This window comes from Chelonoidis abingdonii, chromosome 16 (genome assembly GCF_003597395.2).
Source record: "Chelonoidis abingdonii isolate Lonesome George chromosome 16, CheloAbing_2.0, whole genome shotgun sequence".
NCBI classification, from domain to species: domain Eukaryota; kingdom Metazoa; phylum Chordata; order Testudines; family Testudinidae; genus Chelonoidis; species Chelonoidis abingdonii.
The window spans coordinates 19,173,442-19,189,675 of record NC_133784.1 but is presented as its reverse complement, the minus strand read 5'-3'; the positions used below and the strand labels follow the sequence as shown (position 1 = coordinate 19,189,675).

General features: G+C 46.5%; 1 protein-coding gene across 3 annotated transcripts in view; it reads right to left on the bottom strand.

Moving 5' to 3' along the window:
* RBM6 (RNA binding motif protein 6) overlaps window positions 1-16,234 on the bottom strand; it is a 152,565-nt gene that overhangs the window by 14,169 nt on the left and 122,162 nt on the right. For 2 of the 3 annotated variants that reach the window (XM_032781478.2, XM_032781479.2), the window contains exons 7-11: window positions 14,272-14,346; window positions 9,375-9,435; window positions 7,537-7,605; window positions 3,229-3,477; window positions 741-901 (exon numbers count right to left, since the gene is read on the bottom strand). In XM_032781478.2, the coding sequence (XP_032637369.1) occupies window positions 741-901; window positions 3,229-3,477; window positions 7,537-7,605; window positions 9,375-9,435; window positions 14,272-14,346 (615 nt within the window). The remainder of the gene's footprint in view (window positions 1-740; window positions 902-3,228; window positions 3,478-7,536; window positions 7,606-9,374; window positions 9,436-14,271; window positions 14,347-16,234) is intronic. The other variant, XM_032781480.2, reaches the window with a different exon arrangement.

Genomic DNA, 16,234 nt, shown 5'->3' with positions numbered 1-16,234 from the left:
GAATTCAATCAATCCATATCCACTACGGTCTATGAGCTGATAGGGAGAGTTTTGCTGTGCTGGAGGACTCGACCCAGACCCACCAGGGATAGAGCCCTCCGAAGGATGGTTTGAGCTATGCAGCAGGTTGGAGTACCACCCTGGGACAATAAACATTGCAAGAGCCCCGTCTCTTTTAAAAACGTTTCAAAGACTCTTGGGATGTGAGGAAGGGGGAAGTGCATATTTGGGCTCCCTACCCATCCTCCAGCCCCTTCACCAGCCAGGGAGGGACCTTGCCTGGATCTTGCTTTCCCTAAGGGCTGCTGTTGCCACTAGCCTCTGTGCAAGGCAAAGCCAATCAGGAGAGAGTATTGGAAACGGTTCTGCCAGAGGACAAAGGCAGATCCCTGTAGTTGACTGATATGTGAAAGTTTGCATCTCCTAGAGCTACTGGTGCAAGAAATTCACCCAGCTTAACTGTATCTATGGAGGACTAAAGCTCGGATGGTTTGTACTGGAGAGCAGAAGGAAGGAGGAAGAGCTGTCAGCCATTTCCCACATCTAGGGCTACGGACTCGGCTAGACAGACCAAAGCGGGACTAGGGCAGGCTGAGGCTGGCCTGAGACACTGTTGCTTCTACTAGCAAGACAAGCCTTTCCAAGGTAATTGTAGCGTGAACTTGGATGTCTATGATAGGACTATGGTTTCTCTTGCTCCTTCTCTGTACAGACACTGGGGAAGGGTCAGGGCCACTTACAGCATGCGAGTCCAGTTCCACAAAGCCATAGTTGTCACTCCTCTGGCTAGCCCTTTTCTTAATGATGCTCACGCTGGAGGTGGAGAGACGAACAAACGGTGCCAGCAGCCCCACGATCACTTCCGGAGGGGTGAAACGAGGAATACGCTTCAACATAATCGCTGCAGCAGCCCAGGCAGGGGGAGGGAGAGAAATGAAGACATTGCATGAAGCCAGCCTCTTAACCACCACAGTGATGGCAAAATGAAAACAAACTTGTCTGAATGCCTCTGATGCAGCTGCTTACGCAGCCGGCTGCTCACTTCCTCCCCCAGGTGTAGCTTTACACAGATTAAGACCCAATCTCCTCCCATTGTCTGCACTCCTGCTATCTCCGGGCCCTGTAGAAATCTGGGTCTGCCCCTCCTGATTTTGGAATCATGCACAAATGCAATCACTCCTGAATTCCTGCCAGTGAGTCCCTGGCAAAGACAGACAAGAAGCGGCCAGGGCAGAAGGAGCTGAGGTCTGAGCTAGTCACTGGACCCCCAAGAGGAGACCTGAACTAGGCTATGACTAGCAGGAAGTCTCCCTGTTTGAGGACACAGACACTTCGCCATCAGGACAGAACCTGCTCCATGAAGACATCACCTGTACCATGTTCTGCTGGTAACAGTTGTGCTGCCTCTGCTGCAGGCTCCATCCCCTGGGATCGTGTGTGATGGGAGAGGAAACCCTCCCCCAGCAGCTGTGCACCTCTCTGCCCTCCAAGGACCAGAGAGAGGGTCTGACGTTATTGACATGAACTGTGACCACACAGATCATTGTTGCAGCCAAGGTCATACAGTGGCACCAAATCTTGTACAAAGGAGGTCACGTAGGGTGGCCATGAAAAGGTTATGATTTGCTGGTTATGATTATGACATCTGTATGCATGGATCATTTTTGTATTTAAAGTTATAAGTATTGGCTTTATACTGTCTGTATTTCAAACTTGTGATATGCTTCTGGGTGACACCCCAGACAATTTGGCGTAAGTACTGCCTAGCCTGCTTGATGGCCCATTAAGGACCATCAGCTGTACAGCTGACCCACTGAGAGAAGGCATGCAGGGACATATCTCTGAACAGAACTCTCGGGTTTTTACATGCCATGTGCTGGGTAGCTTGTTTTTGGAACAAAGGAAGCACAGGCTGCATGGCAAGAGACTATAAAAGGTAGCTGCGTCTCCTCCATCTTATCTTCAGTCCTGCTTCTTACCTCTGGTGGAACTTTGCTACACTGAAGCTCTGAACAAAGGACTGAATGACCCACCCAAGATGTGGATGCACTCCAGAGACTTGATTTGAACCTGCAGTTTATTCCATCACTGCTACAAGTCTGAACCAAGAACTTTGCCATTACTGTATATAACTGATTCCATTTAACCTATTTTAGCTCTCATCTATATTTATTTCTTTTTTATGAATAAACCTTTAGATTTTAGATTCTAAAGGATTGGCAACAGTGTGATTTGTGGGTAAGATCTGACTGGTATATTGACCTGGGTCTGGGGCTTGGTCCTCTGGGATTGGGAGAACTTTTTTTCTTTTACTGGGGTATTCGTTTTCATAACTATTCATCCCCATAAGAAGTGGCTGCTGATTGTGATACTGGGAAACTGGAATGTCTGAGGGAATTGCTTGTATGACTTCTGGTTAGCCAGACAGAGTGGGATGAGACCGAAGTCCTCTCTGTTTGGCTGGTTTGGTGTGCGTTAGTAATAAAAGACAACCAGCTTTGGGCTGTGACTGCCGTGCTCTAATCAATTTGTCCCAAATTGATACTTTCAGTTGGGTCCTGCCAGAGACTGCATCGTTACAGAGGGTCCCTGGGAGAAAGAGGAGGAGAGGGTGGGTGCAGAGGGGGGTGATCAGGAAGCAAAGCAGGCCCTGACCTGCTAGGCTCTTCACAGGCCCTGTGAGAAACGAACCAGCCCAGCTGGCTGCCTCTGAGCTCCCACCTCCTCCCTAAGCAAACCAGGCTTCTGGGGCAAATCACTCTCTGTGCTCCTCAGAACAGAGGGGGAGAGAGGAACACGGCCCCAGAGCTACCCCAGCAGCACGGACCTCCTTGGGGCAGCAGATCTGGAGCACAGCACAGAGGCGGGGCTGAGACCAACAAATTAATGGTATAGGGTAGGGGCAGCTTGCCCTGAATTAATTTCCTTGAGGGCCGTTTGGGCAGGGACCACTATCTTTCCCCAAATCCCCTCTGAGAAACCCAAGCAGGGCCTCCCTCCCCAAACCCACCAGTGCCTGAGCAATCCAGGCAGAGACACCTCACCCCTCCTCAACTATCCCTGCCTGCATCAGATCATGAAGTTTACTGAATTCACACTGAGGAAGTATCCTTCAGACAGGTGTCATAGGGAAAAGCCATTGCACTCTGTCAGTGACGGCCCACCCACAGCCAAACTCAAGTACTCTGCACTTTGGCTCTTTTTCTAAAAGCCTGAGACTCAACTTACTTTTACTCTCACCCTCCTGAGGTGTGGTCTGTTCGGTTTCCCTCCTGGCAGCAGGCTCCTGGCTCTCCTTCCAGGGAGGGTATCTTTTCTCCTGCGAAGGCCATCGCTCTCTGCCTTCCTCTCTCTTCCGAGGCTCGGGTTCCTGGGCCTGGCTTTGCTGTGGAGAAGCCACGTGTTGGGGAGCCTGTTTCTGAGGCTTCGGATGTCCTGATAGCTCTTGCTCAGGTTTTTCAAGCTTGGCTTCCATTACTGGAGAAAAGAAATGGAATGAACCCATTTTCAGCATCCCCCTCTAGCATACACTATAAACCTTGTATTTTCTCCCAACTGCCTGCAGTGGGCTGGCAAACAGACTCTGCTGTCCTTTCATTAGCCATGTTTCTGAACATTTAGCAGGAACACGAAAGCTTCCCGGACTTCAACAGACAAGAAATCAAAGCTCACGTCATCACATCCCTGCTCCAACAAGGAGCTCATAACTTGGCCTCCCTTTCGCCTAAGCCTACTTTCAGGTTCAGCTGTTACCTGTACAATGGAATCCCAAATGGGTTTGGAGGCTACTTCCCGGATCTGGCACAGGATCAAGCCCACCCCTTACACTAATCACCAGAGCCTTTTATCTAGTCTGTTCTTGAACACCTGTAGCCAGGAAGTGTTAGTGATTGGCCACTGATTCTCTTGGGTGTTCCAGAACAGCTGTACATTAATGGACATGTGTAACTACAGCACCGATGGGCAATATAATGAGATTAATTAAGAATTTTATGAGGTGGCTATCCATCCCAGATGAGGAACCCCCACCCCCCCATCCAAAAACCCTTCTTTTGATTTGACTTTTAACATTTCTTGTACTAATGAATATTTCAGACTTGCCTTCCCTCCCCCTTAGGCTGGATCATGTCCCCTCCTGCTGCTACCCTTTCCTCCATCCTAGCAGCTACTAATGCTGCCCAGACAGCAGCAAAAGGAGACACATCAGGCCCTGGCCATATTCACTGCTAACACCTGTACTGCTTACTTGATAAGATCACGGTCTCACATCTTCCTCTCCTCCCACACTGCATTTTGTTCATGTGTGTCACAGGGACAAGTGCACCCAAGATACACATTAAATGAGCCAGAGATGTCAAAATCACCCAGACTAGCCAGTTAGCCAGTCTGAATGCCGTGCAAACCATATCAGGGTGGTGTGAGGCCTGCGGAATTCTCTATCTCCTGAATTTGGGCTGATCATGTTAAGAGTTGCAGAATCAAGTTCACAGTGGACAAGGATAAACTGTCTGGTTCCCTGGATACAGAGTAATGTCCAGAGAGTATGATCTTCAGTCCCTGGATTTAGGCCAGTGTCACTCCGAAGTACTGGAGGGATTGGAGATACAGAGTACATAACTGTGCTTTGGATCCATGTCCTTCCAGGCCACAGAAGAGTTGATGGAGATTGCTTACATCTCCTCCTTTGGAAGGTCAGAGTCTTAGCTTCAATAAAGGAGGATCTTGTGCCACCAGCCATTCCTCCAAAGAGACTCTTGGTGCTGACAACCCAGTCAACTATCAAATCTCATATTCTTGGCGAACATTAATGGGAAGGCTGTGGAAGACAACTCTCAGAGTGCATGGTCACTTCACATCTCTGACTTGTGTCAGTCTGGGGCCAGCCCTACGTGCAGCATCAACTGCTGTACAGACAGATCTGTCCGTTGCCTTCAACACTGGGGACTGTGAAGAGTGGCTGACTTGCCAGCAAACCCTGGCAGGAAGCAAGGGGGCTGTCCCTCAGGGGTTTTGTCCCCCTCTATGAGACCCTCTCTGGTTTCTGCTGTGCATGGTTCTACAGGGCTCTGTCCCGTTCAGGGTGTACAAGGGGCTCTTAGCAAGGCCCAGCAACAAACACTGAGGATCAACTCCTCACAAATCAACAGAACTGAAGACAGTCGATGTGGGCTAGCTGGCTGAAGCTCAGTCTAGACAAACCTGAAGTGACGCTGGCAAGATGGGGAAAACAACCATCTCGTGTGAAGGGAATATCTGCCACCTTACTTAGGATGGATCCTCAGTGTCTGTTGATTGAAGTTAAAATTGGGGCTATGGATGGACCCCAGCTGCTGCTAGACCATTTAGCATCAGTGACAAGGAAGGCTTTTATCAAGCTGTGTCTAGCCAAGAAGCTGTAAAGATTTCTTTCAGATGTGGCTCTTGCTCCCATGATCAATGCTTTCGTCATCTCAATATCAAACTACTGTAATGCGCTCTTCACGAGGCTGAACCTTAACCTGGAAATTCAAACTACAGTGAAACCCCGCTATAATGTACCTCGTGATAACGTAAATTCAGATATAACGTGATCATAAGGTGGCTCTGGCTGCCCCAAGCAAAAAAAAAAGAAAGAAAGAAAGAAAAAGAAAAAAGTGGCCGGAGTGCTGCCAAAGCAAAAAAAAGAAGAAAAAGAAAAAGAAAAAGAAATGTGCCTCCCCCACTGCCTTTTCCCCCCTGCCCCCGTTTCCCCTTTTGGTGAGAAGAGCCGTTCTCCTCCCCAGCTGCTCCTCGGTCTTCCTCTGCCCCTTGCACATCTCCCCTACTCTCTCCAAGTGTTTCCCTCTCTCACTGCATGGCTGAGAACCCCCGGTGCTGGCGCAGGCTGACAGCTGGGAGGCATGCTACAGAAACAGTGGCACAAACTCTGCTCTGAATATCAGCAACTTCTCAGTGTCAAAACGCTGCAATTGGCTCTCCGGCTGGAGGGCAGTCGGCTGAGCGCCTTTGTACAGATCTCTTGAGAGCCACTCCAGCTCCAGTCTGCCAGGTCCCAAAACTCCGGTTTTCAAAGTCCACACCCAGCTATTCTCAGGCTGGTTCTGGCTCGTTTAATAGGTTGATTAGCTTGTGCTGTCACTAATTATTGCTACACCCTTTCAGTTATCATTATGGGTAGTTCGCAGATGCAAGTCGTTTTCTGCCCAAGAGAAATTGACTGGCTTGAAACCAACCAGCTTGAAATGGTAAATTTTTGTAACCTCGCTATAACGCAACCCTGCATTTATTGCGATCAAATTTTTTTGGACCCCAATTATCGCGTTATAGCAGGGTTTCACTGTAATTCAGAAAATGGCAGCTCGCTTTGTAAGTAGAATTTCTCACCGGGGCACATGACACTAGTACTCTGTGGTTTGCACTGGCTGGCTACTGATTTCTCAGTGGCGTTTAAGGTGTTTTGAGCTATAAATTCCTACATGGTTTGGGACCTCCATACTTGAGAGATCACCTCTTTATTTGTGCCTCACTGCCTCAGCTGAGGTTGGCTGAGGTACTAGAGTTGGCGTCCCCTAGGTTTAACTTTAGAGTCCATTCAATAGCATTACCTCTGCATATTAGACTTACTGGATGCATCCCCTGGGACTGCTAAGCTCTAAGAGCCCTCTAGACTGCACCAAACGTTACAAGTGCACTCTGCAAATCCAGGCACCTCAGTCCTCCTACTAAAACCCAAGACTTTTCTTAGAGGGGAACTCGGAGGAGGCGGAGGTGGGATGGAAAGTGAGAATGTGCAGAGAACCCCCGTATTCATGGTAAATACCTTCTTCTATTCCAAGGCAGCCTCTGCATAGGCCCACTGGTGGGAGTCTAGTGAGCAATACATACCCCAGGAAGATGAGCTGAGGAGTTTTACCTAAATGAGGGGAAGGAGAGCCCTGGGATGTTGAAGCACCTGGTCTCCCATCCCAGGTCATACAGAGGACAGCCAGGATGCAGAGGGAAGGTCCCTGCACTTGCGGTAGGCCATGGAAAGGTAGAAATAGGGGTGGCTGCTCCACAAATTCAGTGCCAAGAGAGGGTCCTTAGGTGACTCCAATGGACACCGCAGTCCAGAACACTCCCAAAGCTGTGCAATGTCTAGGGAACATCCAACAAGGGAGGCTATCCTGATGCTAACTCACCAGAGACACTGATCTGTCAGATGACTATTAACCACATATTCAGCACAAATACTGATAACAGTTACACACAGGCATGTTTTAAGCTAAGCCAACCTCTTTTGATACAAACATATACAGTACAGGTGAGAGACCATTTATTCATTCATATCAACACTGCAGCATGAAGCTTGGTTCAGAATGCTGGCTACATATCAAGGTTTTGTGCATGATTCACACAAGAAATTACAGAGATTACATGTCCAACTGCAGTAACTGCGTGTATAAATTATGCATAAGAATTTTCCAATGCATTTCTACAGATGGGGCCCATAGACACCTCTCCCTCTCTGAAAGAGCATATCCACAACCCCAGATTGTGTGATGGTGATTTTCTTACTGAAGTCCTGCTCGGCGTGCACGTCCTCTCCCTCCAAACCACTTTTGGGCTCTGTCCCTGGTCTGCTCCCTACGAGAAAAAGGCATAACAAGAACTATTTCAAGGCCACCAGCCACAAAACATACAGGAGTTCACCCAACAGCTGCTTAAAGAAGGGCAGGGGTTCTCATCCTTTTTCTTTCTGAACTCCCCTTGCTCTCTCTCGCCCCCAGTGCTATAACCATTCCACGGCCTACCTGTGCCACAACTAGTTTTCTGCATATAAAAGCCAGGACCAGCATGAGGAGGTAGCAAGCAGTGCAATTGCCTGAAGACCCATACCACAGGGCCCCCAGGAAGCTACATTGTTCAGGCTTTGGCTTCAGTCCCAGGTGGAAGGGCACAGGGCCACAGGCTTCAGCCCCATACAGTGGGACTTCAGCTTTCTGCCCTGGGCCCCAGCAAGTCTAACACTGGGGCTGCTTGGCGGACCCCCTGAAATTTGCTCACTCCAGACTCCTGGTTGAGAACCACTGGAGAAGGGGACAACCCTACCGCTTAAGACTATATGTCCTTTTTGTAATCCATTCTATCATTTAAAGACTAGTCACACAGGGTTAACCCTTAAAACACATGCATTCCCATGGCCTTCAGCTAACCAGACCAGTAAAATGAGGCACACAGCCTTAGAACATTCACAGCATCTGGAAGGGCCTGAACATTTAACTTGCTATACAAATGTTTGTATCGCCATTTGGTTAAGTTAGCCAAGAAGGCAGAGCTGAAAAGGTCAGCAGTTTGAGCTCTGCTTCCAGAACACTGATGGTGCATCGCTCATGTTACAGCAACAGTGAAATGAAGTCAGGATCTCTCTAAGGGTGAGGCTGCAGTGAATAAAGAGCTCTGAACAGAGCACAGAGCATGGAGGCTAATAGGCAATGGCAGTTTGTTCTTTGGATCGACAGAGATTGTAACACACACCGTTTCCTCATGGTACATAGGTTTGCTCTGCAAGAGGCACAGGACATTCTGAATCTGCTAGCAGAAAAGCAGCAGTGCAAAACCTTGCACTGTGAATGCCTGGCTGTCTGACAGAAGCAGGTTCTTGGGTGGAGAGCCTGGTAAAACAGAGGTGACATGGGGGGAACTGTCAGAGTCCATGACCACAAACTATTGGGGATGCCTGCACTCCTGTCACTTCAGTGGCACAGTCTCAGAGCTGATTGGACTCCGTGGTATTCCCAGACTCTTCAGCAATAGCAGCCAGCCAGATCTTTGACAGCCCCTTCTTGGGCTGGGCTGTTGCAGTGAGGCCGGACAAAAGCTCCAGTTGCTGCAGTATGCAGCTGCCCGTCTCCTAAGCAATCAGCTAGATAGGAACACATCACACCCATAGTCTATACCCTACACCGGGGTACCATCTAATTCTGTGTCTATTTCAAGGTCCTAGCCCTCATCTTTAATGCCTGTGGCAGTCTACGATGTGTAGCCTGGACCAGCTCTCTCTAAGCACCCATCCCATAATGTTAGGAATGAAGGAGAAAAATGACACTGAAGGATCAGAGGATGGTACTACCAGGTACTGGCAGCAAGATGTTCTGGATGAAGGGCAATGTCCTGTGGAACTCCCTCCCACTACAGATCAGCGTGGCCCTGTGCCTTGTTTCGCATGCAGAGCAAACAGCCTGGCAGCATACCTACCTCCAGTACTACTACTAATTCTCTTATACGGTACCTAGACATCCCACTGCATGGCACAAAGGAACCAGTCAACAGAGACATTCACTCCCTAGGGCAAATGAAGGCTTTTAATGTACACCTATAAAACCCAGTTTGGCAGAGTGACAAAATATACTCACCATCTCTTGGAAGCTTGCAATAGGAGCAGGAAGATCTGTACCCCACAGTACACACTTTACACTGCAGTGAAAAACAGGCAGCATGAGGGAGACATATTTAAAAGGCTATCACAACAGCTGTCAACATGTTCCAAAAGTCACAGTCACTGCTTCACTTTGAGAATGTAGCCAGGTTAGTTGCATGAGCGAGTAACACAAAGACCTTGTCTACATTACAAATTATTTCGGTATAATCCACATTTCTGAGCGAGGTAAGTTACATTGACCTGAGCACTGGTGTAGACAGTGCTATAGCAGCTGGAGAGTTTCTCCTGCCAACATAGCTACCGCCTCTCCTGCAGGTGGTTTTATTATGCCGATGGGAAAGCTCTCCCCATCAACATACAGTGTCTTCACCAGACGCAGTGCAGCTGCAGTGCTGTATGTCTAAAAAAGCCCTAAGAGACTGAAGGAGACAAGATGGGTGACATTAACCAGCAGAGAGCTCGTATGAAGGGTAGAAGCTAGTGAGGAATGGAGTCCCACAGGACTCCACCCTGGGAACAGCAAGAGGGATTTTCAAGTGACTGAGGAGCCACAAGTCCCATCTTTATTAATTTGCATGTCTGATCGCTAGAGTCGCATGCATGGCTCCTGGGCAGCTTTTCTAAGATTGGGCTCTCCTCCTAAAAAACAAAACCCAATGAAGCAAGGACCAACTCACTTAGCACATTAAAAAGAGACTCTGCAGACCAGACCTCTCCTAGATTGCCAGCCACCTTGTACTTTGAAAGAATCCAGAGGTGCAGTTAGTTTCCCCTTTCTCAATTGATTCCTGAGGCAGGGAAGTGAAAACTCGTCCAAAATAAAGTGCAGTTTTACTGTGAAGGTACATCTATAGCAGTGGTCCCCAACACGGTGCCCGCGGGGGCATTTGTGTGTGCTCGTCTAGTGACACAGTGTGAAAAGTAGTGCCTAGCCGGGGAGAGAAAAAGCGGCCCCATGCCTGCCGGCTGCAGACACTGGTGTTCTCTGTCCCAGGCAGGCACTGCCCAGAACTGCCAAAAAAAATAAAATAAATAAAAGTGGCTTGGACTGCTACCACCCGAACTGCCAAAGCACAAAAAACTAACACACACCCGCTCAGACTCTGCCACCCCAAGAATGAATGGAATGCCGCCCCTTAGCATGTGCCTCCCCAGGCATGTGCTTACTCCACTGGTGCCTGGAGCCGGCCCTGTGAGCATTCTTCCGCTGCACTGATACTGCTGTTTTCTTGTGCTTTGCAATTTATTTATTTATTTTTAAGCATTTTGCCCCAAAATGAGTGGTTCAAATAAAAGACAACATATGTATTATTTTAACACAGAGTGGGAAGAATCCTATTGTTTTTTTGAAAATAAAGGGAAATGTGTTTGCTTATTGTGCAGTGGTACTGTTGCAGTGCCAAAAAAACAATGTCTAACGCCATTTCCAAACTAATCTCGGCTCTTTTGACATTAGCCATTCACTTAAATCTGAGTTGAGAAAGAAGAAAATTAATCAACTCAAATCAAACCTGTCTGCCCAGCAATCTGTTTTCACTAGACAAGTAGTAAAGTCTAAAAGTGCTGCTATTGCTTCCTTTAAAATTGCTCATCTGCTCGCAAAGAAGAAAAAACACTTTCAAGATGGTGAACTGCTGAAGGAAGCATTTTTGACTGGTGCTGATTGCCTGTTTCAAGGATTTCCAAACAAGCGTGAGATTCTGTCGGCAATACAAGACTTGCAGTTATCAGACAACACAGTTACGAGGAGGATACATGCAATTTCAAGCGACAAGCAAACTCAGCTAAAGGATGACTTCGGAAATATGTGACTGGTTTTCACTGCAGTTCGATGAGTCGACAGAGCTGGCAGTTACGGTGAGGATGGTAATTAGTGACTTCACCGTAAAAGAAGAGTTACTAAAAATATTACCTATGAAAAGATGAACATCTATAATTTATTCAAATCATATGCAACATCAATTAGTATGCCACTACACAAGCTGTCTGCGATCACCACTGATGGGGCACTAGCAATGATGGGCACCGCCAATGGATTTATTGCACTCTTCTAGAAGAATGAATCCTTTCCGAACTTTGTCATATCATTGCATTATTCACCAAGAAGCTTTGTGCATCAAAGTTCTTTCTTTTCAACATGTAATGAATTCGTTATTAAAATAATTAATTCTATTTGAGTGAAATCTTTGCAACACTGACTTTAAGGCCCTGTTGCAAGATGTTGATGATAAACAATCTGATCTTATCTTGCACACAGAAGTACGATGGCTGAGCAAAGGTAAAATTCTTGCACGTCTTTTAAGCCTAATTGAAGAGATCAAAGAATTTCTGAAGTCCACAAATCAGAACTTCGAGCAACTAGAAGACTTCGGCTGGTTAATGGACTTGGCTTTTCTTGCCGACATCATTGACAAATTGAACATTTTAAATCTTGAGCTCCAGGGAAAAGACAAACATGTGGCTCAAATGATAGGTTCTGTAAAATCATTCAAAGTAAAACTGGTCTTGTGGATGTCACATATGAGGATGTAGTCTCTCATACATTTCCCAAGTATGAAGAAAATGGTATGTGACAGTGATTTTAACCCATCACCATTTGTTATCCACATTCAAACACTTCTGAAACAATTTGAAAAGATTTCAACAGTTCACCATCATTGAGCCTGTAGTTGCCTTTCTTGTGAATCCTTTTACTGGCCAAATAGAGGTAACAGAAATGGCTACATCAATTGTGAGTCTATTAAAGTAAGAACAGAAGACATGGAACTGGAGATTTTGGACCTTCAAAATGATATTGTTCTAAAATCCTGTGCAACAGATGAAAACTTTTGGAATCTGGTTGACCGAAAAAAGTTTCCTGCCTTAAAAAATGTAGCACACAAAATAAAATCTTATTTTGGTTCCACGTATCTATGTGAAGTTCTGTTTTCAACAATGAACATCATAAAATCAAAATATAGATCTTGGCTTGCAGATGCCCATGTTGACGATTGCTTACGAACGGGAATATCATTCTACTCTCCCAACTACGAAAAATTGGCTGAAGAAATGCAGTGCCAAAAATCACACTGACTTTATTAGAAAAAACACATGAATTAATTATACCTATTTTCCATTAAGTGCTGATGAGCACATATGATTAACTTGTGTTTAACTTTTTCTCATATTTGTTTGTTTTTTACCAAAATCCAGATACAATACAAAGAATATTTTTTAATTAACCATAAATGGCTATCCATGTTAAAGTAAGAATAATAAATATATTTGAACAAGCCGTTCAACAATATTTTATATATAGGACTGAAATATTACTAGCCTCACTTTCTGCTACAGCTAGTCTAAATTTTTCCAGAAAAAACTGTCCAATCAAAAAATTATTTTACATTTTTAAAATAAATAAGATGAAAACTGTTTATGATATTTTGTAAAAACGCCTTAATTTTTCTTACAGGTAGATAAAAAGAGCAAATTCACATGGTAAGGTGGAAAAACAATTGCCGAATAATTTAATTCATACCTTTTACATGTAAAATTACCTTTTTTATCTTATGGATTCATATATTATGTAATATTAAATATGATGTTTTTCGTATTATTTAATGTACAAATACAAAATAAGCTTTGTAAAATTGTTGGCGCCTGCCACACTCTTCTGAAAACATGAATGTGCTATTGGCCACAAAAAGGTTGGGGACCACTGATCTATAGCATGGAGCCAACGCCAGAAATACTGTTCCTGGCAGTGCAGGAACACCCTCTGCTGGACGACATTAGCTATGTCAACAGAAGTCCTCTTCCATCAATACAGTTTTGTCTACTCTGGCATAGCTCTGTCAGTTGGTCTGGGGGGGTGCGGGGGGGCGGCGCGGCAGACGGCGAATAACACCACTGACAGCAGCGGCTATGCCGACCTAGCTTTTAACTGTATACCAAGCCTCTCAATTTGGGGGTGGGGCATAAACAGGAGTCAGCAGGTTTTGACCCCCTTGCTCTTCCCTGATTGTTCAATGGGAGTGGGTCTCAACTGGACTGGAGGATAATCCAGAAAGGGGAGGAGGCAAGAAACTGGAATGGAAAAGGTGCAGACCCTCCTCACTAAAAATCTCTCTGAACATGGCATTGTTAGTTTTCATAGTTATGGATTCATACATTCCAGTTTGATTTTCCCTCCCTTTCTCACAGCCTTGCAAACTGCTTGGAGAGTCACACTGGGCTCTCTCAGGCTGGTGTGTGGACACCAGGAACAAAGATTCCACTTCTGGTGACAACTGGATAATTCCATTATCATCAAATCACCTTCTGACATCTGCGCCATCCCATGTACTAAATGGAGCATCACAAATGTCAATGAAAGTTGAATTTATCCTTAACAATGGAACTTAGTTTAGCAATCTGGTGATGCATGAACCAGAGCCGAATCCAGCTCACTCAGCTGGAGCTGTGTTGACTGCTCTGCTAAGAGAAGCAACAAGTTCTTTTGGCCATGGAGGTAAGCAGATCCCTGGAGTGAGAAGGTGCCATTTTTCCCATGGCACTTCTCAAGAGCAGAGCCAGACTCTGGGGAGGAACTCGCTGTAGGCATGACAATGAGAGCTGATAATGAGCAGAAGTAGGAGGTGGTGCCTGGGCAGCCACTTACTATTTATAGTAGGTGCACAGTAACCTAAGCATATGTTGGAGAATCAGAATTTTCCTGCACTACCTAAAATACACAGGGAGAAAACATAGGAAAGGCAGGAACTTCAGAGCTGGAACCACTCAAGGGGTTCTTCCACAACTGAGCATGCATCTAACTCCACCTCACTACCCTCGGAAAGAAAGGGGGCAAGGGAAAAATAAATGAACTAAATCCTCCATTGCCATGTACTTACGCGTTTGCAGCGCCAAAATTCTGGGCATGGCGTGTACTCAAGGGTCACTTCTTTACCACCAATCACAAGGGTTCCCTGTTGAGACAAGGGAGTCAATGACTAACATGCCAAACACACTAGGAAATTCAACAGTGGGAAAGAGGCTAAGCAAGCCCCAGGATACCAATCCAATGGGTTTTGTAAGCAAAGTAGGACGGCAAAAAAACCCAAAATCACCAGCTCAATTACAGAGCTGGAGCTTCACCAAGGAAATGAAAGGAGGGAACCAGCCTTTGCCCCTGCCATGGCACTTCCGCTGCACTGTTGACATGGTTAGTGCCAAGGCAGCTGGCCCAGGAAAGCTTTGACAGCTCCTCAAAGTGGAACCGACAGAATACAATGATCCCAAGATAAGCATACATGGGAATTGCTTCGACTCACTGCAAAGTCAACGGGTTGGGAAAGGGGCAGCTGGCCAAACTGCTCCAACCCAGCCACATCCTTGTCTGCTGGATGGGCCTCAGGAGAGGACACCTTGCTGGCATGGACACTCGAGAAGGAACAAAAGGGGAAAACACCACAAACAACGGCAAGAGAAATTTGGTACCTGTGTTGGTCTCTCCGTCCTTCCTCAGAACCTGGCTTTTCTCCAAGGAAACGTCCCACCCCATGGGGGAGGCTGTTGGCTTGGGAGAGGGCACAGCATGCCACCATGTGGAGAATGCAGGTTTGGGGCTGACTTTGAGCGCTCAGGCAGTGGCCAGACAAGAGCTGAGAGCACAACCCAGGATGCGGGGGGGAGGAGAAACGGGACAACAGGACAATACATGGGACTATCATGTCCCTGGTCCAACTCTAGCGCATTCCTTTAGAGCTTCCCCTTGGGAGAAGACAGCAGTCTTGGCAGACTCTTGGAGCCCTTCAGGACAACAAGCACTGCTGCGATACAGCTGGGTATATGGATTTTAAAGGATAAAATGAAATGGAAGGTGAAAGTCCCAGATATCCACTTGGACCTGCCTCTGAAACCAGTGAGCAGTGAGGACTCCCAGTGGCATTCATCACACTCACACAGAGCCCAGTCTTACATACCCAGGGCATCGGCGCTCACAAGAAATCCAGAGATAAGACTTGGCACCTGACAAAGAGTTTGGCTCTAGAATAGCTGGGGGTAAGTCACCTTCTCCTTTGACACTTATTGGGCCAGGCTGTCTGTATCACCCCAGGTGGAGAACAGACAACCTGCACCCAACACATACTGGCACATGGAGAAAATCTCATGCTTTCTCTTCATTTCATGCTCTGGTTTTTGATGAGGAGCACTCAAGATTTTTTTCCAGATGCAAACTGTCAGCTAGTGCTAGAGAACCCTGGCGACACAACAATACTTCTACTTCCTGTCCAGTTTGCAGCTGAACAACTATACTCTCAGCACACATCCACACTCAGTTAAACCCCCCTTTCTCCAACTACACACAACCATCACCAATGCAAAACAACTACACAGCTTCTTACCAATGCTGGTTCAGCCTAGCACCCGGGATTGGGGCTAATAAGTTCTATTATTTGATTGGGGGAGGGAGGAGAGATCTCTTAACTGCTCCTATCTACAAAGCTGCTTCATCTGTGACATCAGAACCCATTACAGACAGTACGAAGAGCATCACAAGAGCAGCAAACACCAAATGAAACTACAGGTATGTCTACACTATGGATTATTCCAATTTTACATAAACCAGTTTTGTAAAACAGATTGTATAAAGTCGAGTCCACGCGGCCTCACTAAGCACATTAATTCGGCGGTATGTGTCCATGCACCGAGACTAGTGTTGATTTCCGGAGCGTTGCACTGTGGGTAGCTATCCCGTAGCTATCCCATAGTTCCTGCAGTCGCCCCCCTGTCATAGCATAATTCCTCAATCTGAACCTTAGAGTTCAAATATGAGGTACTAGCATAAATTCCTCTAAGCTTAATTACCAGCTT